Source organism: Cherax quadricarinatus, chromosome 59 (assembly GCF_038502225.1).
Source record: "Cherax quadricarinatus isolate ZL_2023a chromosome 59, ASM3850222v1, whole genome shotgun sequence".
NCBI classification, from domain to species: Eukaryota; Metazoa; Arthropoda; class Malacostraca; order Decapoda; family Parastacidae; genus Cherax; species Cherax quadricarinatus.
In genome coordinates, this window is record NC_091350.1 from 15,847,950 (window position 1) to 15,875,131 (window position 27,182).

General features: G+C 39.0%; 1 protein-coding gene across 3 annotated transcripts in view; it reads left to right on the forward strand.

Moving 5' to 3' along the window:
* Nucleotides 1-27,182, forward strand: part of cN-IIIB (cytosolic 5'-nucleotidase IIIB) — a 184,333-nt gene that overhangs the window by 70,747 nt on the left and 86,404 nt on the right. For 2 of the 3 annotated variants that reach the window (XM_070097779.1, XM_070097781.1), the window contains exon 4: nucleotides 26,481-26,550. The exons of the other annotated variant lie outside the window; for it this stretch is intronic. In XM_070097779.1, coding sequence (XP_069953880.1) covers nucleotides 26,481-26,550 — 70 coding nt within the window. The remainder of the gene's footprint in view (nucleotides 1-26,480; nucleotides 26,551-27,182) is intronic. 3 annotated transcript variants of the gene reach the window in all.

The following is a 27,182-nucleotide window of genomic DNA, read 5'->3' on the forward strand; positions in this document are numbered from 1 at the left end:
CACGAAGTTCAATTGCTCCTGTTTTCGTCTTTTGTGTGGTACCTCCGCCGGATGTCACAGTCGCATCCAGATGTCATTTTTGGGCCCTAGGTTTCCAGGGCTCTTTCCTGCTTTCCTCTTACTGTTCCAATGGGTGAGGCTTTTGTTTTTCTTGCTTTTTTTTTCTGCAGGTGCATGTGGGAGCCTGCCATTAACCCCTTGAGGGATCCAGACCCCTAATCTGAAGTGTCCACAGGGTCCAAGAATTTTCAAAAAAAAATTGGTTTTGTTATTTTTTCTTTTGAAATGGTAGAGAATTTTTTTCGGAAGGTAATAAAACAAAAAGTACAAAATTTGATGGAAAATTGACGAAATTACGCTTTCATGAATTTTGCTGTGTCAGTGATATTTACACATCAGCGATTTTGCCCAATTTGACTCCTGTTTTAGGCCAATTACATTGTTCCAGTCAACCAGATTCTTAGCTATTTCACTAGTATGCCTTCTATTTTATTTATCGAGCACAAGAAATTGCCCAATCAACTAGTATTTCAATTACCCAATAAAATTATCAGAAATTGGTAATTTGGCCAATAATATGTCTTCAATTCTATCACATGAGACAGAAACTGTCAATACAACTATAAAAACCATATGAAAATACACCACAAAGTTGCTGCTTTAATCCAAAAAAACAGTCGCAGTTTTCATTCTCATTATGCACTGTGTGCTGCAGGATTTTTTTTTATATGGTGCACACTTACCACACAGACCCATTCTTTCATGTCTAGGCCCAAATTTACTGCTCACAGCTTATCTGAGTGAGCAGAACTCATGATGTAGTACTACGGCACTGACCCCTGGCTTCAAAGCCATAGAACTATGGCACAGACCCTTAAGGGGTTAAGGATGCTTTTCAGTTCATCTCCTTGTGGTGTCTTCTAGGTCACCCTTTCAAATGTCACTCACTCTCACATTTACCTCAGTGTCTGCAGATGTCAAGGCTGTAGTCAGCTGAGGACAGGCTCTCTATACCAACATAACATTCCACTGTTATTGGTGTCAGGTTACATAAGCCCATGTTGCTACTACCTACCTTTTGGCTCTGCATTACTACAGTAATTGTGACACAAGTCTTAACTATAAATTATAATAATAATAATAATGTTTTCTTTGAGCCATACAGATAATATAGATACTTGGGTAAGTGCATGAGTAAATTAGTAAGCACAAATGAAAGCTAAAAGAACGCTAGAAAGTTTTTCTTCACAAAATAGATGACTGGATTTGTAGTTTAAATACAGTGGAACCTCTACTTGCGAGTGCATCCACGTGCGAGTTTTTCCAAATAAGAGCAGTTGATCGGTCAATTTTTTGCTTTCATACGCGAGCGAAATTCCCATAAGCGAGTGGACCTCAAGGGAGGTTCCTTGACGCTGGTTAGGGGCTCGTGCTCTTGATCTAGGGAATTCGATCTCATTTGTTTGTTGGACTATTTTATTGAAACTTGGGCAATGTATGATGGAAAGATGCTTCTTAATGTGCATAAAAAATTAAAGAAATCAGACCGTAAATAATGGAGTTCACTTCTCAGGAATTAGCCTCCCCTTAGCAGTATTTTTTATGGTTGTATTCTCGTTTTTTTGGTCTCATTTGATGGAATGAAGTAGATATGATTTTGATTGGTTTCATGATGAAAAGTTCCTTGAAATTGAGCTCAAAGTAGCAGAAATGTTCGATTCTTTGGCGAAGTTCAAGAGTAAACAAATGATGTCACTGTCAAAGCAGCCTTCATAGAAAACCTGGAAGCATTCTATAACAGATGGGAAAATAAAAAGTCTGGGCTGGATGGTATCGCCCTTGGTGCTGGCCATGTAGTCAGAAACAGTAAGGCTGGAGGTACTGCCCTGGTAGACCGTAAATGTGGGGCTGGAAGTGCTGTCCTGATAGACAGTAATGGTGAAGCTGGAGGTGCTGTCCTGGGAGACAGTAATGGTGAGGCTGGAGGTGCTGTCCAGGTAGACAGTAAATGTACGCATGAGGGAATGCATATAAATGGCCTCGAGGGAGACTGGAGCTGTAGTGGGGAAACAAGTGTAGTCAAGGACAAGATAAAACCAATATTACAAACTAGTAATACCACAGGAGATAGCAAACAAGGGGACTCCACTAGCAATGGTGAGGATATATTACCAGAAACAACTGGTGAGAGCTCCATTGTTAGTACTAGTGAGGATAGGAATGAGACAGGTAAACATGCACCAACAGGGAATACAGTCACAAAAACCCAAGGCAAATGGAAACCAAGCCTGTGCACATACTATGCACTTGGTATCTGCAGGCAAGGGAAATCTAGAAAAAAACATGGGACGTGCAACTTTGACCACCCTAGAAAATACCCTGCCCATATGACAACAGGAAAATGCAAACTCCCTTCCTGTAAGCTTTTTCACCCTGAAATGTGTCCCTCTTCAGTACAGGAAAGACTGTGTTATAACTTAAATTGCCAGGCACACCATCTAAAGGGGACAAAAAGATACAAAACATCCAGGCCATGGGAAAACCTGGGTAGCCACAGCCACTCAAGAGGGAGAGGTTTTTTAGTGCCAGGAAGGAAAAAAAACTGGCAGGAAATGGCAGAAATCATATGCCAAATTCAGTCATTTCTGGAGTGGAACCACAGTCAATGGCCTTCACTCCAAACCAACAGATACAGATACTAGTGCCGGAAAAAAATGTCCCCCCCAGTACCACCAATACCACCAGTCCGATGACATTCTTCTTTGCAAATATACAGGGTCTAAAGCCAGCAACAAGCATCAAAATACCTTTCATCTGTGGACTGCTTGCAGAGGCAAATGCAATGTTCGCGACTTTCACAGAGACACACACACAAAGGATCACTTGGACAACGAAATATGGATCCCAGGTTACTACCTATACAGATGCGACAGAGTGAACAGGCAAAATGGAGGGGTTGTCCTGTATATCGCAGAGTCACTCATTTGCACAGAACTGCTTAATGCCTCAAATGATGTAGTGGAAGTTTTAGCAGTAAAGATCAAAAACCAAAACCTAGTCATTGTGGTAGTCTACAAGCCTCCGGATGCAATGTCCTAGCAATTCCAGGAACAGCTGTTAAAAATTGACCACTGTCTGGAAAATCTTCCAGCTCCTGCCCCCAACATCTTGCTCCTGGGGAATTTCAACTTGAGGCACCTAAAATGGAGGAATATAGCAAATAATGTTGTTGCAGTGATAACACCAGGAGGCAGCTCAGACGAGAACTCACACACACACACGGTGTTTTAAATCTCTGCATAAAATTCAACTTAAACCAGCAAATAATAGAGCCTACTAGACTGGAGAATACACTAGACCTCATCTTCACTAACATTGATGATCTGATACGAAATGTCACCATATCAAAAACGATATACTCAGATCACAACATAATCGAGGTTCAGACATGTATGCGTGGAGCCCCAGACCGACAATATGAGATTAATCACGAGGGAGCCTTCACCATATTCAGCTTCAATAACAAGAACATAAAGTGGGACCAAGTAAACTAAGTCCTAAACGATATAAGCTGAGAAGGTAGACTAAGCAACACAGGCCCCAACTTATGCCTAGAACAGGTTAACTCAGTGGCACTCGATGTATGCTCAAGGCTTATTCCTTTAAGAAAAAGGAGTAGATGTAAAATAGAAAGACAGGTGCTCCCTTTACAGGCGATGGAAAAGAATAACAGAGTGGCTAAAAGAGGCCAATATATCTGAAATGCGTAGGGAGACACTGGTCAGAGAAATAGCAAACATCAAACTTAAGCTAAAGGAATCTTATAGGAGTCAGGAATTGCGGGAAGAACTAAAAGCCATAAATGAAATCGAAAGAAACCTAAAGTATTTCTTTTCTTATGCCAAATCAAAGTCAAGAACAACATCCAGATTTGGGCCCCCCCTTAAACGGTCCAAACAGATCGACGTTCAAATTCGTAGTGCTACAAAAGTAGATCTACTTTTTTTTACATATTTTCAAATATAAAAAAAAAAATGTAGATAAAAGTTTTTTTTACACGTTTTCAAATGTAAAACAAAAAAGATCTACATTTTTTATATACTTTCAGATGTTGAAAAAACGTATATATACGTTTGGACCATTTAAGGGTTAAACAAGATGGGTCCTACACAGTTGACAGCAAGGAAATGAGTGAGCTGTTCAAGTCCCAATATGACTCAGTTTTTAGCAAGCCACTAACCAGACTGAGAGTCGAAGATCAGAATGAATTTTTTATGAGAGAGCCACAGAATTTGGTAAACACAAGCCTATCTGATGTTATCCTGATGCCAAATGACTTTGAACAGGCGATAAATGACATGCCCAAGCACTCTGCCCCAGTGCCACACTCATGGAACTCTGTGTTCATCAAGAACTGCAAGAAGCGCCTATCACGAGCTTTTACCATCCTATGGAGAGGGAGCATGGACACGGGGGTTGTCCCACAGTTACTATAAACAACAGACATAACCCCACTCCACAAAGGGGGCAGTAAAGCAATAGCAAAGAACTACAGACCGATAACACTAACATCCCATATTATAAAAATCTTTGAAAGGCTCCTAAGAAGCAAGATCACCACCCATCTAGATACCCATCAATTACACAACCCAGGGCAACATGGGTTTAGAGCAGGTCACTCCTGTCTGTCCCAACTACTGGATCACTACGACAAGGTCCTAGATGCACTAGAAGACAAAAAGAATGCAGATGTAATATATACAGACTTTGCAAAAGCCTTCGACGAATGTGACCATGGCGTAATAGCGCAAAAAATGCGTGCTAAAGGAAAGTTGGTAGATGGATCTATAATTTCCTCACAAACAGAACACAAAGAGTAGTAGTCAACAGAGTAAAGTCTGAGGCAGCTATGGTGAAAAGCTCTGTTCCACAAGGCACAGTACTCGCTCCCATCTTGTTTCTCATCCTGATATCTGACATAGACAAGGATGTCAGCCACAGCACTGTGTCTTCCTTTGCAGATGACACCCGAATCTGCATGACAGTGTCTTCCATTGCAGACACTGCAATTCTCCAGGTGGACATAAACCAAATCTTTCAGTGGGCTGCAAAAAAACAATATGAAGTTCAACGATGAGAAATTTCAATTATATACTCCGATATGGTAAACATGAGGAAATTAAAACTTCATCAGAGTACAAAACAAATTCCGGCCACAAAATAGAATGAAAAACCAATGTCAAAGACCTGGGAGTGATCATGTCAGAGGATCTCACCTTCAAGGACCATAACATTGTATCAATCGCATCTGCTAGAAAAATGACAGGATGGATAATGAAAAACCTTCAAAACTAGGGATGCCAAGCCCATGATGACACTCTTCAGGTCCCTTGTTCTATCTAGGCTGGAATATTGCTGCACACTAACAGCACCTTTCAAGGCAGGTGAAATTGCTGACCTAGAAAATGTACAGAGAACCTTCACGGCGCGCATAACGGAGATAAAACACCTCAGTTACTGGGAGCGCTTGAAGTTCCTGAACCGGCACTCCCTGGAATGCAGGCGGGAGAGATACATGATTATATACACCTGGAAAATCCTACAGGGACTAGTTCCGAACTTGCACACGAAAATCACTCACAACAAAAGCAAAAGACTAGGCAGACGATGCAACACCCCCCCCAATGAAAAGCAGGGGTGTCACTAGCATGTTAAGAGACAATACAGTAAGTGTCAGGGGCCCGAGACTGTTCAACTGCCTCCCAGCATACATAAGGGGGATTATCAGTAGACCCCTGGCAGTCTTCAAGCAGGCGGCACTGGACAAGCACCTAAAGTCAGTACCCGACCAGCCGGGTTGTGGCTTGTACGTTGGATTGTGTGCAGCCAGCAGTAACAGCCTGGTTGATCATGCTCTGATCCACCAGGCCTGGTCACAGACCGGGCCGCGGGGGCGTTGACCCCCGGAACTCTCTCCAGGTAAACTCCAGTATGCAGTTGTGAATGGGTTGACATTATTTATACAGTTATTACTATAATGCAGTAGTCTGCATAACAGTAAATCATCTATTTTTTGTGTGAATAAAAATTAAAAATTATTTATATTGTAATGATAATACATATAATAATAATAGTATAAAACTATAATATAATAATACATATAATAATAATAGTATAAAATTATAATATAATAATAATATAATATGTATAATAATAATAATACAGTGGTCCCTCAATTATCGTCTTTAATCCATTCCTCGAAGTGGGACTATTATCGAAACAGACGATTTTCGAATCAATTTTCCCCGTAAGAAATAATGTAAATAAAATTAATCCGTTCCTGGCACCCAGAAGTATTAAAGCAAAAAAATTTTTTACATGAAATATAGATGTAGTACATAAACAATACAATACAATGGTACATGATGAATGAAACATTAACAGCATAACACTTACCTTTATTGGCAATTCTTCTTAGTGTATGGAAGACTGGAGGAGGAGAGAGATTGGATTAATTACTGTTTGGAAGGGGAATCCCTTTCCATCAACACCTCAGGTACCAAGTTCTTTTCTGGGGTTACATACTTCTCTTCTCTGTTTCTTAATGCCACTAGTACCAGCTTGAGAGTCACTGGAGTCCTGCTCGCAAAAAAAAACTGTCCAGAGAGCTCTGTTTCTGGCGTCTCTTTAAAACTTCCCTAAAATGGGCCAAGACTCTGTCACTGTACAAGTTGACGATATGGCTTGCAACATCCTTCTCAGGGTGATGTTTCTCCATAAATCTTTCCATCCTACCCCACATTTCAAAAATCTCCTTAATTTCTGAAGAAGGCACCTTCCATCTCTCTCCTTCCTCCTCTGCAGCAAGATTCTGAGCTGCGATCTGTTGCTCTTCCTGCTGAAGCTCTTGCTGCTCCTCAGTGGTTAGCTCTTTGTTGTGGTCCTCCACCAACTCTTCCACATCCTCCAAACTCACATCCAACCCCATGGAACTCCCCAGTGCCACAATAGAGTTCACAACTGACATAGGCTCATCAGGGGCTGCCTCAAACCCTTCAAAATCCCTCTTGTGGACACAATCTGGCCAGAAGTTTCTCCAAGCAGAGTTCAATGTCCTGGTAGTCACTCCCTCCCAAGCCTTACCTATAAGACTTATGCAGTGGAGAATACTGAAGTGTTCTTTCCAAAAATCTCTTAGGGTCAAGTGAATGTCTGGGGTCACATTAAAGCACCTTTCAAACATTGCTTTGGTGTAGAGTTTTTTAAAGTTTGAAATAACCTGCTGGTCCATGGGCTGGAGGAGAGGAGTGGTATTCGGGGGCAAGAACTTTACTGTAATGAACCCAAACTCCTTCAGAATTAGGTCATCCAAGTTTGGAGGATGAGCGGGTGCATTGTCCATTACTAGGAGGCACTTGAGATCCAATTTCTTTTCCAGGAGGTAATTCTTCACACTAGGGCCAAACACTTCATTGAATCACTCGACGAAAATTTCCCTCGTGATCCATGCCTTATTATTAGATCTCCAAAACACACACAATTTACTCTTCATAACATTGTTTTTCTTGAACACTCTGGGATTTTCAGAATGGTACACTAGTAACGGCTTCACTCTGAAATCCCCACTAGCATTAGCACAGAACATTAGCGTCAGCCTGTCTTTCATAGGCATGTGTCCTGGCAGTGCCTTTTCTTCCTGAGTAATGTAGGTCCTCTTTAGCATTTTCTTCCAAAAGAGGCCTGTTTTTTCACAATTGAATGCTTGTTCAGGTTTCAATCCTTCAGCCTCTATGTACTCCTTGAATTCCTGCACATATTTTTCAGCCAGTTTTTGGTCCAAACTGGCAGCCTCACCATGCCTTATCACACTGTGTATGCCAGTACACTTCTTAAATCTCTCAAACCAGCCTTTGCTGGCCTTAAATTCACTCACATCACCACTAGTTGCAGGCAATTTCTTCACCAAATCGTCATGCAACTGCCTAGCCTTTTCACAAATAATCGACATCATAAGACTATTTCCTGCTATTTGTTTCTCGTTTATTCACACCAATAATAACTTCTCAACATCTTCAAGTACTGGTGATCTCATTTTTGTCAGCATATTTACCCCCTTTGCAACAACAGCTTCCTTGATTTCCTTTTTCTTGGCTATGATGGAAGATATGGTTGTACGGGATTTGTTATACATCCTGGCCAGTTCGCCCACACATACGCCACTTTCATATTGTTCAATGAAGTTTTTCTTAAATTAAATCGTATTTCTCACCTTCTTTACCAAAGGCTTGGCACTAGGAGCTTTCTTTGGAGCCATGGTAGCTTATTTAGCACTTGCAAGCACTAACAATGAATGGAATATTATGAAATATTTTGTATGAACACGTGAGGGGACCGTCACTCACTGGTAAACAACGGCTTACTGGCTGGGAAGGGAGGCCGAGGCAGCTCAGAGCCGTGAGTACACGTCCAGGACAAAAGACGATTAGCGAGTTTACAGACCATTTGCGAGCCAATGTTTAGACGAAATAACGCGACGATTTCCGAAATGGACGACTATCAGGCCAGACGATTATTGAGGGACCACTGTAGATGTATAATAATAATGTACTCCATAATAATGTAATCATAATAATAGACGGCTTCAAGCCATCACTATATGGCAGTGTTTACCACAACAAAGCAGGAGCTGTTGTGGCTGCCTCCACGTGTTACATAATGGCATAGTATTTTATTCATTTTAGAGTGTATGTATCAGGTTTCTGTGTTATTTATATTGTTTATTATGTCATATCAGATGAACTGTGATAGATAAATAAGCCATATGTATATGATATTAGCGAAATTATTCAAGGAGTATGTATCAGGTTTCTATGTTATTTATATTGTTTATTATGTCATATTAGATGAATTGTGATAGATGAATAAGCCATAGAGTTGATATTAGGGAAATTATTGAAGTACAGAATTCCACTGGAACAGATTAATCTCATTTCAGTTAATTTGTATGATGAAAATTGACTCTGTAGACGAGCAAATCCAGATGCGAGCAAGGTTACGGAACGGATTAAACTCGTGAGTGGAGGTTCCACTGTACTTGTATATAGTATTGAAGACACTGAAGCTGCAAATAGATGCTCAGAAATAGGTAATCACTGTGCATGACTTAAAGATGCTACATGTCCTGTATATGCACTGTTTCTTTGGAGCTCATGCATTTTCCTGACATCTGAGTCTTCAAAAAATTTCATCCAGGTTTGATTCTGTCTTTGGTCTGATCTGCCTGTAAATCTTAACTGGAACTTTTCCACTTAAAACATCTGGGGTCACTTCTCTTTGAGTTGGTGCTTGTGTTTTTATGCAAGAGCAGTCTTTTGACTTTGCACGATGAGTGTCATTATTTTGGGTTATTGCGTTTCAGTGTGGGCTTAATTCAGGACTGAGTACAGTAACCATGTGCGCCATTACAGAAGGATTCTTAGGCAATCTATGATATTACTCTAGTATTTTAGTTTTTCCTGGATGCACCAGCCTTGTTCCCACCTCTGATCACCAGCTACATATTCCATCTTGGCTACAGTTGGTAGAATTACAGGTGGGCTTCCTGGTTCCTGAATAGGAAAGTTGCTTTTTTTGACCCGAATAAAAGATTCACTGTGTTAGGAGTCCTAAGTGCTCCATAGATTTCTGTCACCTCCCCAGTAATAGCAACATTAATCATAACAAGTGAACCACACAGGCAGTTTTTATGTGAGGAAGGTCATTATTGAGTTAAGTGTGCATACAGACCTTGTTGGAGTCTAGGGTGGCATCTAGATATGAAAATGTTGTGTTAATGGGATATTTTAACTTTAGACAAATTGACTGGAACAATGTGACAGGAAATCTTGAGTCCAGTGATTTTCTTGGTACGGTTCAAGACTGCTTTTTATAACAGTTTGTGACAGAACAACTACAGGAAACAATCTGCTTGACTTGGTTCTTGCCAACAAAGAGTCACTAATTAATAATCTTGAGGTTAGTGATGAGCTAGGGGAAAGCGATCACAAATTACTTAGTTTCAGTATATCATGGAATTACCCAGATAACTGCAGTCAAGTCGCTGTCCCAGCACAGTGCCTGATAAATGGAAAATGGCAAATGTAATACCTCTTTACAAGGCAGGTGACAGGTCCTTACCTTCAAACTATAGACCAATAAGCCTTACCTCCATAGTGGGAAAATTTATGGAATCAATAATTGCCGAAGCAGTTCGTAGCCATCTTGAAAGATATCAATTGATTAATGAATCTCAGCACAGTTTTACAAAAGGGTGTTCCTGTCTTACAAATTTACTAACTTTCTTCACTAAGGTGTTTGAGGAGGTAGATCATGGTATTGAATATGATATTGTGTATATGGACTTCAGTAAGGCTTTTGATAGAGTCCCACATCAGAGGCTATTGAGGAAACTTAAGGCACACGGAATAGGAGGAGAAATTTTTTCCTGGGTAGAGGCATGGTTGACAAATAGGCAGCAGAGAGTTTGCATAAATGGGGAGAAATCAGAATGGGGGCACATCACAGGTGGTGTTTCACAGGGGTCAGTGTTCGGCCCCTTGTTGTTCACAATCTACATAAATGACATAGATGAGGGAATAAATAGCGACATAAGCGAATTTGCTGATGACACTAAAATAGGCTGTCCAATTCATTGTAATGAGGATATTAGAGCACTCCAGGATGATTTGAATAGAATGGTGCAGTGGTCGGAGAAGTGGCAGATGCAATCTAATATAGACAAATGCAAAGTTCTAAATGTTAGACAGGAAAATAACCATGCCACATATAAACTAAATAATGTAGATCTTAATACAATATTATGGATTGCAAAAAGGATTTAGGAGTTCTGGTTAGCAGTAATCTAAAACCGAGACAACAGTGCATTAGTGTTCGCAATAAAGCTAACAGAATCCTTGGTTTCAAAGCAAGAAGTATAAATAGAAGTCCTCAGGTTGTTCTTCAACTCTGTATATCTTTGGTTAGGCCTCATTTAGATTATGCTGCACAGTTTTGGTCACCATATTACAGAATGGATATGAATGCACTGAAAAACGCACAAAGGAGGATGACAAAGCTGATCCCATGTACCAGAAATCTTCCCTATGAGGATAGACTGAGGGCCCTGAATCTGTACTCTCTAGAAAGGCGTAGAATTAGGGGGGATATGATCGAGGTGTATAAATGGAAAACAGGAATTAATAAAGGGGATGTAAATAACGTGCTAAAAATATCTAGCGTAGACATGACTCACAGCAATGGTTTGAAATTGGAAAAATTCAGATTCAAGAAGGATATAAGAAAGCACTGGTTTGGTAATAGAGTTGTGGATGAGTGGAACAAACTCTCGAGTGCCGTCATAGACGCTAAGACGTTGTGTAGTTTTAAAAATAGGTTGGATAAATACATGAGTGGGTGTGAGTTGGACCTAACTAGCTTGTGCTACTAGGTCAGATGCCATGCTCCTCCCATAAGTGACGTGTCTGACCTCACTAGGTCAGTGAGGTCAGATAGTCAGTGAGCTTAAGCCAGTGGGAGAATTGAACCTGCCTCGCATAGGCCAGTAGGGCTGTTGCAGTGTTCCTTCTTTCTTATGTTCTTATGTAATCTCAACTTAGGAGTTTAATCCATTCTGTGACCTAACTCATAATTCAGTTTGCTTGTGTATCAAATAAATTTTCTTCATTTAAATTAATTGAAATGCCATAATCCGTTCAAGCGGAATTCCTGCTCTCGGGAGGCAAAACAAAATATTTCAATATAATGCTAATATCAACTCTGCAGCTTATTTATCTATCACAATTGATCTAATATGACATAATAAACAATATAAATAACATAGAAACATTATATAAACTCTAGAATGAATAAAATATGTGATGAATGGTGGCAGCCATTGCCACTCCCACACTGACTATATTTTCCCCTTCTGAAAATGGAGTGTTTGTGAGGCTAACTGCACTAGAAAACTAGTTTTATAAGGAAAACTCTGAAATAGTGTATTTATAAATAAGAAATATTGTATAAATACATAACAAAACATAATAGAGAGTGTAAAGAAATAAACTGGTTTTATAAAGTGTACGTACATATTTACCTGGGAGAAGAGATGCTGGCAAGGTGGAGGGTGGAAGACAGGCAGAGCAGCTTATGCTGTCAGTGGCCCACAACCACAACCCGCACATCTCACTTGTGTTTATCTGTGATTTCATGTTTTAATTCCATGGACATCATCCTCTGTTTCTTCTCAGCACTGTTCTTTGCACTTACTTAGGACCCATGGTTAGAAAAAAGAAATTTGGCAAAATAACTGTACAAAATGGAAGCTGGTAAGGTGCTCTTGATCTGTGGAATTGGATCTGTGCTCCAGTTCCCTAAATTAATAATAATAATAATAATAATAATAATAATAATAATGAGGAGCTTCAGAATGCCACCACTAGTTGGCACAGCGAGTGACAAAACATCCGCTGAGCAGGGGAAGTATTTCTCTTGTGCTTTGCTTGCATTTTGTACAGTTATTTTGCCAAATTTCTTTTTTCTAACCATGGGTCCTAAGAAAGTAAGTGCAAAGGACAATGCTGAGAAGAAAAAGAGGATGATGACCATGGAATTAAAGCATGAAATTATAGATAAACACAAGCAGGTGTGAGGTGTGCAGGTTGTGGGTTGAAGAGGAAGCTTGCTTGTAACTTGGATTTCGGCTCACAACTCAGAGCAAAAAATCGACCAAGTGACGTCTTGTAACTTGAAAAACTTGCATGTTGGGGCACTCGTAAATTGAGGTTCCACTGTATCAATATGAATGAGGTATGGCATATTTGAGGTGGGCAGAATTCAGAGGTGTTTGCAGAATTCAGTGATATACACCCTGTTAATTGAATATAATAACGTACATTGCCCACAAAAACAGTCCAGACGTCCCCTTTAACACTACAAAAATTGTTAAAAAGCAACAGTATAAGTATTATGGAACAAGAACTTTAATACTTTGTACTTACATTAATATTCTGTCATCTCCCCTCAGCCTTGATAACCATTTGCAGCCCTATGGTCATACTTTCACCCACATTCCTGAAGTAATCAGTGGATAACTAGTTGACCCATATGTCCTTGATCTGCTGCAGGCACATGGATGAAATGTGGCAGGATTCCATCTTTTTCACAATATTCCAGGCATTCTCAGTAGGAATGAGGTCTGGACCATTTTCTTAGCAAGCCACTTCAATACTTTTGTTTGGCCTTGTGACCTGCCGTAACTGCCTCCATTATAAATAGTATAAAGCAGTCTGGATTCATATTCATATCTGATGCTATATTGCATCTGAATGTTTTCTAGAGGTATCAGTCAACTCTGAATTAATACAAGAGACTGCAGCATGTATCACCTCTTGGTTAACCTTCATAAGCAGTAAGATAAGGTGTTCTGTTGCATTGCTCTACCCCCCAGTACCCAGGATTTGGAGCTGTATTTAATGCCATGTAATGGGTTGTTCAAAGATGAATAGTAAGGAAAAAGTCCGTATATTGGCTTGGAGACAAGAAAGTCACCATAAAGGAAATTTGTTACCATACTGGCATTACAGTACTTGCTGCAGCCTGTGACCTCCCACCAGACTTCATTCCTGCTACAAAACCTCATACCAGATGGTCAAGGAGAATGTCTAAACACACAGATCACATTCTACATAGATAGAGCTACAGAGAAATCCACAATATGCCTAAATCATATCTCAAAGAAATGTGTCCTGAACACCTGTGTGACCTCTTGATTTGGTGTATCCAACATCACCTGCAAAAAAAAGAAAGACCTACATTTGCCAAGTTGTCATCCTGTAAGGAAACCCCTACTCATGCCCTGTATAAAGAAAGTTTGCCAGGAAGTATGTTTACATCACTATTCTTGAGGACCACCTGTTGAATATTTTTGGAATTCATGGCTGCAGTACCTGTATACAGATAGTGCCCCCTATCACAAGTAGCCAGGGAATAGTTCAGACCTTGATCCTACTGAGAATGCCTGAAATATTATAAAAAAGGAGATGGAATCCTGCTACATCTCACCCATGTTACGCCTGCAGCAAGAGATCAAGGATATTTGGGTCAACCAGTTATCCAGTGATTACTTCAGGAATCTGAGTGAAAGCATGCCTAAATGGTTTCAAATAGTCATCAAAGCCAAGGGGAAAGATGACAACATATTAATGTAAGTATTAGTTTTTGTTCTACGGGTCCGCCATCACAAATCTGGCAATCAGACATCCGGTTCCATCGGTTATTTGGCACTAATTTCAGCTAACATAACTTATCACAATTGATCTAATATGACACAATAAACAATATAGATAGTATAAAAACATGTTAAATACATACTCCAGAATGAATAATACAGTGGAACCTCAAAAATCGAACTGCTCCCAACACAACCAACTATGTAAGTGTATTTTTGTAAGTGCTTTTATAAGCGTATTTTTGAGGGTATGAAATGGACTAATCTAATTTGCATTATTCCTGATGGGAATAAATTCATTCGGTAAAGGCACTCGAACAGCCTTCTGGACTGAAGAAAGTTCAATATTTGAGGTTCCACTGGGATCCTCTTCAAGATACGATACTACATGCCGCAAAATGCCCTTCTCACACTATACCACTCACTTATTTATCCATACCTCACCTATGCTATTTGTGCTTGGGGATCAACTGCAGCAACACACCTAAAGCCAATAATAACCCAACAAAAAGCTGCAGTAAGAATAATCACCAAATCCCATCCCTGGCAACACACCCCCCCCACTCTTCATAGATCTAAACTTACTCCCTGTTCAGTACATCCACACTTACTACTGTGCAGTCTACATCTACAGGACCTTAAACTCCAATATCAACCTTGACCTAAAATGCTTTCTTGATAGTTGTGACAGAACCCACAGGCATAACACCAGACACAAACATCTCTACGACATTCCCCGTGTCCAACTAAACCTTTACAAAAATTCAATGTATGTCAAAGGCTCTAAAATCTGGAACACCCTACCCGAGAACTCTGGAACTGCAGACACATTCATCACCTTCAAAACTACCATTAGAAAACATCTTATCTCCCTGATACACCCCGTCAACTAACTACACGAATACCACCTGGTGGTTCACACTTACACTCACTCACGCATTTGACCATAAACAGAAATATTAATCTCAATCTCAATCTTAAAATAATGAATCATGTGATACTCCAATACTGAAACTATGTACTGTGCCAAAACAAAAGCATTCACATTGCTAAACTCACAAATTATTAAACTAAGTCTGCCCGAAATGCCTAGCCATGCTAGGTGTTCTAGTGGTACACAAAGTAATCATTATTTTACTACATGTAAACCACACAAAAACCAAATTCTGTAAACTCAGCATTGTAATCCTTATAGAGAATAAACTTTGAATTGAATTGAATTGAATTTGGCATAATACTGAGTGGTTCAACAGAGGTGTGAAGAGGATATGGGATACAAGTACCATTCTCCTATCCCTGCCTTGGGGCTTACATTAGAGAAAACAGAGTATAGCACAGGGCTAACTGTGATATACATGTACACTCATAGTGTACCATAAAACTGAAACAAAAAAGCTATTTTCTCTACATAGCTTATCATAAATAGCAGCATATGTGTAGAGAACCTAGGATAACCCAAAAAAAAAATCAGTTACTTATTTCTAGTACCTGACTTGGGCTTGCCATAAGTGATTTTTGGTAAATAATTTTTTTTCTCAGTTGTTTGTTGGGCTATCTTATTGAAACTTGGGTAATGTATTATGGAAAGATCCTTCTTAACGTACACCAAAAATGAAAAAAATCTGATGATAAATAACAGAGTTCACTTCTCAGCCATTAGCCGGCCCTTAGCGGTATGTTTTTGTATGGTTTTTACGGTTGTATTCTCATTTTTTTGGTCTCAATTGATAGGATGGAAGATATATTACAGAAATAGATATGATTTTTATTGGTTTCACGACAAAAAGTACTACAGTGGTCCCCCGCTTTTCGAAGTTCCCGGCAATCGTAAAATTCGCCAATCATAGGGGTATTTTCGTATAAACATGGACTCGCTTTTCATAGGTTGACTCGTGAGTCATAGTTCGTCTGGGACGCGTACGCACGGCTTGGGCCAGGGCGGCAGCCAGTCTGGCATTGTTTACTAGTGAGCGAAGGTCCCCTCGCGTGCTCCAGCAAAATATTTCATAATATTCCATTTATTTTAGTGCTTGCAAGTACTAAATAAGCTACCATGGCTTCAAAGAAAGCTCCTAGTGCCAAGCCTGTGGTAAAGGTGAGATATACGATTGAATTTAAGAAAACCATCATTGAACAATATGAAAGTGGTACAAGTGTGGCCGAACTGTCCAGGATGTATAAGAAACCCTACACAACCTTATGTTCCATAGTGGCCAAGAAAAATGAAATGAAGGATGCTGTTGTTGCAAAGGGAGTAACTATGCTGACAAAAATGAGATCACCAGTACTGGAAGAGGTTGAGAAGTTATTATTGGTGTGGATAAATGAGAAACAATTAGCAGGAGATACTCTTATGACTTCGTTTATTTGTGAAAAGGCTAGGCAGTTGCATGAAGATTTGGTAAAGAAATTGCCTGCAAATAGTGGTGAAGTGAGTGAATTTAAGGCCAGCAAAGGCTGGTTTGAGAGATTTAAGAACCATACTGGCATACACAGTGTGGTAAGGCATGGTGAGGCTGCTAGTTCGGACCACAAGGCGGCTGAAAAATATGTGCATGAATTCCAGGAGTACATAAACAGTGAAGGACTGAAACCTGAACAAGTGTTCAATTGTGACGAAACAGGCCTCTTTTGGAAGAAAATGCCAAAGAGGACCTTCATTACACAAGAGGAAAAGGCAATGCCAGGACATAAGCCTATGAAAGACAGGCTGACGCTAATGTTCTGCGCTAATGCTAGTGTGGATTTCAAAGTGAAGCCATTACTAGTGTACCATTCTGAAAATCCCAGTGTTCAGAAAAAACAATGTTATGAAGAGTAAATTGTGTGTATTTTGGAAATCTAATAGTAAGGCATGGGTCACGAGGGAAATTTTCGTCGAGTGGTTCAATGAAGTGTTTGGCCCTAGTGTGAAGGAGTATCTCCTGGAAAAGAAATTGGATCTCAAGTGCGTACTAGTAATGGACAATGCACCTGCTCATCCTCCAAACTTGGATGACCTAATTTTTGAGGAGTTTGGGTTCATCACAGTAAAGTTCTTGCCCCCGAATACCACTCCTCTCCTCCAACCCATGGACCAGCAGGTTATTGCAAACTTTAAAAAACTCTACACAAAAGCAATGTTTCACAGGTGCTTGACTGTGACCACAGACACTCACTTGACCCTAAGGGAATTTTGGAGAGAACACTTCAGCATCCTCCACTTCCTAACCCTTATAGGTATGGCTTGGGAGGGAGTGACTACCAGGACTTTGAACTCTGCCTGGAGAAAATTGTGGCCAGATTGTGTCGACAAGAGGGATTTTGAAGGATTTGGGACTGACCCTAATAAGCCTATGTCTGTTGTAAATTCAATTGTGGCACTGGGGAGTTCCATGGGGTTGGATGTGAGTTTGGAGGATGTGGAAGAATTGGTGGAAGACCACAATGAAGAGCTCACCACTGAGGAGCTGCAAGAGCTTCAGCAGGAAGAGCAACACATCGCAGGTCAGAATCTTGCTGCAGAGGAGGAGGAAGAGAGATGGAAGAAGGTGCCTTCTTCAGAAATTAAAGAGATTTTTACTATGTGGGGTAAGATGGAAAGCTTTATGGAGAAACATCACCCTAACAAGGTTGTTGCAAGCCAGGTTGGCAACATGTACAGTGACAAAGTCTTGGGCCATTTTAGGGAAGTGTTAAAGAGACGCCAGAAACAGAGCTCTCTCCACAGTTATTTTGTGAGACAGGACTCCAGTGACTCTCAAGGTGGTCCTAGTGGCATTAAGAAACAGAGAAGAGAAGCAACCCCAGAAAAGCAAATGGTACCTGAGGTGTTGATGGAAGGGGATTCCCCTTCCAAACTATAAACAATCCACTCTCTCTCCTCCTCCAGTCTCCCATACACTAAGAAGAATCTCCAATAAAGGTAAGTGTTATGCTGTTAATGTTTCATTCATCATTTCCCATTGTATTGTTTATGTACATGTATATTTCATGTTAAAAATTTTTTTGTTTTAATACTTCTGGGTGTCAGGAACGGATTAATTGTATTTACATTATTTCTTATGGGGAAAATTGATTCGTAAATCGTAAATTTCGTTTATAGTAACGGCTCCAGGAACGGATTAATTACGAACAACGAGGGACCTCTGTACCTTGAAATTGAGCTCAAAGTCATGGAAATGTTCAATTTTTGCCGATGTTCAATGAACTTTCTTGTGTAAGTCAAGCTGGTTAACTTTATTAAGTGTATTCTAACCTAACCACTCTGTAATTTGGCAGACTCAATAATCTGGCACACTACAGGACCCAGTGATGCTGGATTTGTGATGGCAGATCTGTATAATGTTTTTATTGTTGCTTTTTAATGATTTTTGTAATAAAGGTGAGGTCTGGATTATTTTTGTGGGCACCCTACTATGCATATTTTTAAAAATTGGAGATTATATTATGTACAGTACTGTATATTTGTATTTAACAGCCATTTCACACCAAGACAAGGTGATCAAAAGAAGGACACATCCATCCTCACTCCATCTTTAATGTCTTTCCACCATGGACATCACATTTCAAGTGACCCAGTGAACTGCAGCATCTCTATCTATCCTTCAGAGCTCAGGCACCATACCTCCTACCAAATGAACTCAAGTCCAGTGAACTTATTTTTCATGAATCCCTTTATAGTTGTTGATGACACTCCAACAACATGTCACATCCCCTAAAACTTATTACCGCTCAGACTTTGCATGCTCACACATGTCTGTAGAATCTCAAATCCTTACCATCTAAAACCTCACACCCTTCCTCAAATTCTTCCTGGGATATTCCCTACCCTACCTTCTGTCCACCCACAGATTTATTCACCCTCTTGATCTGTCTACCTTGCTTCACCCTTTCTAAATGACCATACCATCTCCAAAATCCTTGCTCTGCTCTCTAAATCATATTTTTCATACTAATACACTATCTTCCATTGTCTTCACTCCTTATTCTCGTTACAACATTCACTCCATATGATCTTAGCTACTGTACATCAATTTCCATTTCATCCAACCACCTCCTCATGTTTAAGACATGCATTATGTATTTTGCTAAATTATACAGGATAAAATGACTACATAAATGATGTGATATGTAGTTGAAACTGCTTTGTTTCCTTGTGAGTTTTCAAGGGTTAGATAAGATAAGCACCTCTGCATGTCACCTGGTTGCTTGCCACCACTTGCTGCTATTCAAATTTCCATCACATTTCCTCACAAAGAAATGACTTGTTACATATATGGTTAGATATTTGACCAGCATTATACATGTTTTGTACTATATTTGTACATAAACTTAGGGTCAGGTTTTAAAGCCCTGCTCTCTGAAACCTGGCTAAAGCCTGATAGTACAAATGTCTATGCCATTCCTGGTTACACAGCCATACACAACTGTAGGCCAGACCAACAAAGGGGTGGCACAGCTATATACTACTCAGACCAACTAGAATGTATCACTAATACTTGCACAAGGGATGAACATGGGGAATATATAATAGCTAAATTCAAATCCAAATACCTACAAAAACCTCTCACAGTGATAAACATCTACAGAATTCCACAATCAAACATTAGCCAATTTAGTCAAAACCTAGGAAGTATGATAACTGATGCACGCATGAATAAAGATCACTTACTACTCTCAGGTGACTTCAATATAAATCTCCTGCAAGACCAGGACCCACACGTTACTGAATTCACAAACACATTGAGTAACTGCATGTTGCTACCAACAGTAACAAAACCTACAAGAGTTACAGAGACTAGTGTTTCCCTACTTGACCACATCTGGACCAACACCATATCCCCTTTAAATTCAGGCATAATTACAGATACCACAGACCACTACCCTACTTTCCTCATAACAACTCTTGGTAAAATACCCCAAGACACTACTAAAGTCACCTTCAGACTTCACAATGAGGCAGCCATTAATAACTTCACAACAGCAGTAACAAACATTGACTGGCACACTGAGCTAGAAATCTATACAGATATTGACGAATGTTTTAATAATTTTCTAAAAAAGACCCAATACCTTTATAACAAGCACTGCCCTAAAAAAACTAAACAGATGACAGCTAAGAGACTGAACAGTCCCTGGCTAACACCCAGCATTCTCAAATCCATAAATACAAAACACCGATATGAAAAACAGTACAGAATGGGTCACATAACCAGAGACCAAACAAAACGTTACTCGTCAATCCTAACCAGCCTGATAAGAAGGGCAAAAAAATTGTATTATGAGAACAGATTATCCAACTTACGAGGTGATATAAAAAAGACCTGGAAGACCCTATCAGAAATTCTGGGAACAAAAAAGATATCACGACATAGCGAAATAAAATTAGCAAAATCAGATGAACCCCAACTCCCACCAACAGAAACAGCAAACAGACTCAATGATTTCTTCTCCACTATAGGTCAAAACCTTGCCAGTAATAGCCCAAGCTCAGATACCCCACCAAATGACTACCTCACTGGCAACTACCCGAACACACTGTTCCTAGCTCCGACTAACCCATACGAAGTCTCCCTTATTATCAACGCACTGAAAAAGAAGGCAGGAGATTTAAATACCTTACCACCCTTTATATACAAAAAAGCATCACAAGTACTATCACCAATCATTGCAACACTCTTTAACAAATCCATTGAATCCTCCACCTTCCCTGCAGTTCTCAAAATAGCAAGGGTCACCCCGATCCATAAAGGAGGAGACCAAACAGAGTTGAATAACTATAGGCCAATATCCAATTTACACCCTCTCTCAAAAAATCTTCGAAAAATTAATTCATAAACGAATCCACTCCTACCTCATCTCCCATAACATTCTCAACCCCTGCCAATTTGGATTCAGGCCTAATAAAAATACTAATGATGCTATTGTACACATGCTAGAACATATATACACTGCAATAGAGAAAAAAGAAGTCCCACTGGGGATCTTCATTGACTTATGTAAAGCTTTTGATACAGTTGACCATGACTTGCTCCACGTAAAATTGTCACACTATGGTATTAGAGGGCACTCCCTCAACTACCTCAAGTCTTACCTCAGCAACAGAAGCCAATATGTGTACGCAAATGGGGCAAGCTCTTCCGCACAACCAATTACAGTTGGTGTCCCACAGGGAAGTGTCCTTGGCCCTCTTCTCTCTCTCCTATACATAAATGACCTACCAAATGCTTCGCAATTACTCAAACCCACACTTTTTGCAGATGACACCACATACGTCTTCTCTCACCCGAGCCCAGTCACGCTAGCCAATACTGTAAACACCGAATTACAGAAAATATCTACCTGGATGAGGGCTAACAAACTTACACTAAACATTGACAAAACCTACTTCATTCAGTTTGGTAACAGAGCTACAGATGTACCTCTTAACATAACGATAAACGGATCACCTATCACAAAGCTAACAGAGGGAAAATTCTTAGGAATCCACCTTGATAATAGACTCAAATTTCATACACATATACAACAAATTTCTAAGAAAATTTCCAAGACTGTAGGCATACTATCGAAGATATGGTACTATGTTCCACAGTCAGCCCTCCTGGCCCTTTATCACTCTCTTATTTACCCCTATCTCACCTATGGAATTTGTGAATGGGGCTCAACAACAACTAACCATCTCAGACCACTAATTACCCAACAAAAGGCTGCAGTTAGAATGATAACAAATTCTCACTACAGGCAGCACACTCCACCAATATTCAAAACACTCAACCTACTCACCATACAAAACATCCATACTTATTACTGCACCTATTACATACATAGAACACGTAACTCTGATATTAACCCTCCCCTCAAACATCTCCTTGCCAACCTCAACAGAACACATGACCATAACACAAGGCACAGATCACTCTTTGATGTTCCTCGTGTCCATCTCACACTATGCAAAAACTCAATGCACATAAAAGGCCCTAAAATCTGGAATTCATTACCTGTAAATATAAAAGAAACACTACCTGTTTATAAATTCAAGTCTCTTCTCAAAGTTCACTTACTCACTCAAAACCAAATAAATACTGAATAACTGAACCATATAAATTGTATATCCTAAATGTTACTCACAATTATATCACACAAATGTTAAACCTAACTTTGTTATTTTTTTTAAATACACTACCTAACAGAATACTCCATTCGACTGAATGTACAGCAATGCAAGCAACCATATGACCTGTCTTTGTAATACTCACTTGTGCTTTATAGTTATCTGTTTACAATAATGTCTTATCACTGATTTCATCATTGCTTAGTTAATCTTAAGTTAATTTTAAGCCAGCCCGTAATGCTATGCATATAAGTGGCTTTGGCATGCTGCTCTTACCTGTATTTTTTGTACCTCTGTTTGTATGCTAAAATTTCTAAATAAAAATAAAATAAAAATAAAGGTATGCCTGTAGCACAGTGTATAACCATTATTATTTGCATATACATTATTATGTATGAGAAGTGCATACATTCTTCCACTTTTTTATTTTTTCATCTTCATAAATGTTTTTAATTTGTGGTTCTGTTCCATTTATGGTATCAACCCTACTGGAACTAAGGATCTAGCCATCATCTTAACTGCAACAAAGCAGTAGCAAGCTGCCAGCCAGTCGACAGTGCTTGGGTGGGGAGGCCATAGCACATGGCCTGGTGTTATTTTTTTTTTTTTTGTCAAAAGAAAAAAAATGGTACTTTAAGTATCAATATTTTGATTTTGGACAACTTGGAGTATAACTAATGTACGCAGAAAGATAAGGAGTTCTCTAAGCCTGTTTCTCTGGCATTGGGTACTGACAGGAAGTAAAAAATTAATAATTTAAAAAGTTAATTATAAGATTATTTGATATAAATAGAATTGTAAATTAATTACAGTAACCTGGTATGCTATTCTGGAATTTTGGTCCTTTTATTTGTATTGATAAAGCAAGATAAACTACAGCTAGGGTTATTACTAACAGTACAGCATAATAAAATAATCTAATCATAACCTTAATACTACACTTAATTTACATTCTAATACTGAGTAAGATATACAAAAACAAGTGAGAAAGAGATAAAATAACTCAATGATGTGTGATTTAGTGATCTGATCACCAACCATTCTTGCTTACATTATGTTATAATTATGATATACATTTCATACTATGCAAAAGGGTGTATTGTATGTATACTTGGAAGAGGACAGCAGCTGTAGCCATTGGTGCTTAACCCTTAAACTGTCCAAACGTAGATCTATGTTCGCACGCATAGCGCTCCGAACATAGATCTACATTCGATTTTACATTGTTTCTTATGTAAAAAAAAAATGTAGATCTACGTTTGGAGCAGTACGCACACATAGATCTACACTTGGACAGTTTAAGGGTTAATAAGTATCATTGTTTTTTTGTAGATTTTTCAAGGGTGGTGTTTAGTTATACAGATTCTTGTATAACTCGTATTCTGACATCTCACTACCAGCATAATGTGATTTATATTTAGATATCTCCAGTGTCAGTAGCAATGTAGATGAGCAAATGCAGTTTGGCAAAGAGTAAAATACAAGAAATTTGAATTATGGACACTCCTGAGTGGAGGGTCTGAAACATCTAAGTCAGCTCACATGTTGGGGGCCCTATCCTACATTTTTATTTTCTATGGTGCCTTGGGTTTGTTGACTCCCATTACTCCCTTCATCCCTTTTAATGGTGCATCAGTATTTCTTGACACTTTACAACTTTTTTTTTTATTACTCTGAGTTCTTGTATAAGGCAAATAACTTGCTAGCTCTTTTTTTTTTTTTTTTTTTTTTTTTTGCATCTGTAATAGTTCCTAGAGAGATTTATAATTAACAATCATTTGCCACTGGTGCCAGGTTAGTCTGATGGTTATCACAGGTTAACCGAGGAGAGTACATATTCATAGGGAAGCACAAAACCCATAGGTATGATACATTGTCTTGGAAATTAGAGGTAGCTTAGCTTGATCTAAGGAAGAAGGGGTAGCTCCAGATCTTAGAATCAAGGGCCTTTCACTAGCAACATAACACTTTATTTGAAGGGTTGTCATGTAAAAACAACACTCTTATTATTTTGACTGTATAATAGGTAAGCAAAGGATCCAAGTGCACTCTGGGAAGTGATTGCATCCACTGATATCATAAAAAATCCTTTTCTTTCATCATAGGTAAGTAACACAGAGCAGTAAAATATCTATAGAAGGGTTGAAATGCTGCCAGAGGTCTCAATACAAGATTTTATCCAAAATTTATATAATACTAGTTATTTGATAATTATTTTCTTATTTTAGACACTGCAGCAGTCACCTTTGGTTATTTTTCATTCATATGCTCCAGTGAGGTGTAGCATGTAGTACTGTAGTGCATGGCACTACAGTACTACAGTACTGCATTACTGTTTAATCATTCTATCACTAACTAAATATTGATTGATTTTCAGCTTAAAATGCTCGACAAATGCATAGATTGTATTTCTATGTAAAGATTACAAGAATCACATTAGGAATGGCAACTTGTCTATATAACACAGTGAAAAGACTCTTAGATCACACATCTGCCTAATTTTGGTCTTCGTTTACATCTGTATATAGCATCTAGTGTCAAGCACTTCTCAGTACTACCTCATCATTCAGTCATCTCTTAATGCTGGTTGAGGAATTCTCACTGTGGGGAACTCTCACTCTTTATGTAAACATTTAAATTCTTCCTTTCTTCCACTGGATGGTGATCTACATATCACCTGTTTGACACATGGGTCATGTTCACTCAGATCACCATGTTTGATGTGCTTAGCCAAACCTGCAGTGGATTACAGTGGGGGCTAAGATTCCCTAAATCCAAACAGTGTTACTGATATACTTGTGGTTCACCTGGCACTTAAACCTCATTTTGTTAGACTTACAAACATGTCTAGCAGGAAAAGAGCTCATTGTACCCTCAGTGCTTCTGTCACTCATCCACCTCTACCTTCAACTTTTCAGTTTGTGGGTAATGATCATCCAGCTGTTTCTACCCGTAGTGGTGACTCACAATCTCTGCTAGCCACCCAATAATAAGCAGGCTCAGAGTTACTTATGGATGCCTAAAATGACTCACTTTCTTTGTATTTTTGAATGAGTAAGTAATATCACCTATCAGGATCCTGAGAATGTTACCACAGGAACTGGATCAAAAGTTAGTCATTCATTCACAAGGCTTGCTCATCCTCAGTTTCTTATTTAGATGCCACTTTTATTGATCATGTTCCTAGCGATATGGCCCAACTACCCCAGATTTGGCCTTCTCTTTTGTTCCTCACATGAATGACTACAATGCCCATTGCCATGCCAACTCTGGCTCATTTCCACAAGGACACTTCTGTTCTATGAAAGGTTTCAAAAGAAAAGAGTATTTGATCTGAAGAAGTTTTTCTGACCTGCCTTTCCTTGGAATGTGAAGGTCAAGGTTTTGATTAATGCTTCTTTCATGAAGCAAGATATTTTCTTCCATTCCATCACAAAGATGTGTTGATTACCTAGCAGTTCAACCCTTAACCTTGTCTATCTTCTTTCATGTCAGATCAGCAAATCATGCTAAGCAAGCATTTTCTAGTCAATGCACTGATGTTCATAGAGGTTTCCTCCACCAGTTTCTGACCATCTTGGCTTGTTAGTCTTCAAGTAAAGCACCCCTTTCTCCATAATATCTTTTGATCTCTTCATTTTGTTTCACAACAGACAGGGATCTCCATCTTCGTCATTCCACATATACCTCTTGGATGGTTTGGTCTCACTAATATCCTAGGAGAGAATCCTCTCATCCTACATTGATGAGAAGGAGCTTCTCCAACACTTAGGACCACCAGTATTTACTTTTCATTGTTTCGGTCATGCTTATTGAATGGCAGTGTGGTCCTGAGTAGTGTCTGGGGCAGAGGCTCAAAGGAATATTGGTGCACCTGATCATGGAATATGTCAGTAAAGTAAAAAAATTGGCCAGAAAAGTGGTCTAAGAGTTCATTACCTCTGTTATAAAGGTTACATACCCAGGTTGCTCTAGATATGCAGCACATCATTCATAGAACCTAAACACAGAAAGCAGTGTTTCATTCTTTAGTTCATCATATAATTTTGAAACATGAATTTTATTTGTTCTTTAATGATGGACAGTTTTCAATGTAGAGAGTTCTTCACTAACATGTTTCAGGTTATTGCTGACTTTGACCGCACTCTGACTCGAGTCTGGTACAATGGCAAAGAGTGCGAGACTTGTCATGGTGAGTTTTTTCTTTCCAGCATGGCTCCTATCAACTTTCTTCTTCCCTTAAAACTGCTACTGCTTTTTACCAGTACACATTTATTTATAGAAAGTAAAAATGTTTAGAATAATATTAGTTGAATTAGAAAGATACCCTTTTCATTATGATAATTACAGATGTGTTCCTCATTCAGAGCAAATACACTAAGAGGAATTTTTATTTTATGTTTTATGTTAACTGGGAGTTTCCAGTATGTTCAGAGAGTAAAATAAAAGCATTGGTTAAGTAATATACAGTATTCTGTTTGCAGATGATACAACTTTTGTCATCTCAATTCCAGACCTGGTTGTCATCAGCAACATGGTTAATGATGAGCTTGTAAAGATATCTGCTAGGATGACAAACAATAAACTCACACTTAATATTGATAAGACCTTAAAATACACAGTACAGTGCACCCTCGCCTAACGCTATTAATCCGTTCCTGAGAGCTCAACGTTAGGCGAAATTATCGTTAGGCGAATTAATTTTCCCCATGAGAAATAATGGAAACCAAATTAATCAGTTCCTGACACCCCAAAGTATGAACAAAAAAAAATTTTACCACATGAAATATTAATTTTAATACACACAAACTGAAGAAGACATGC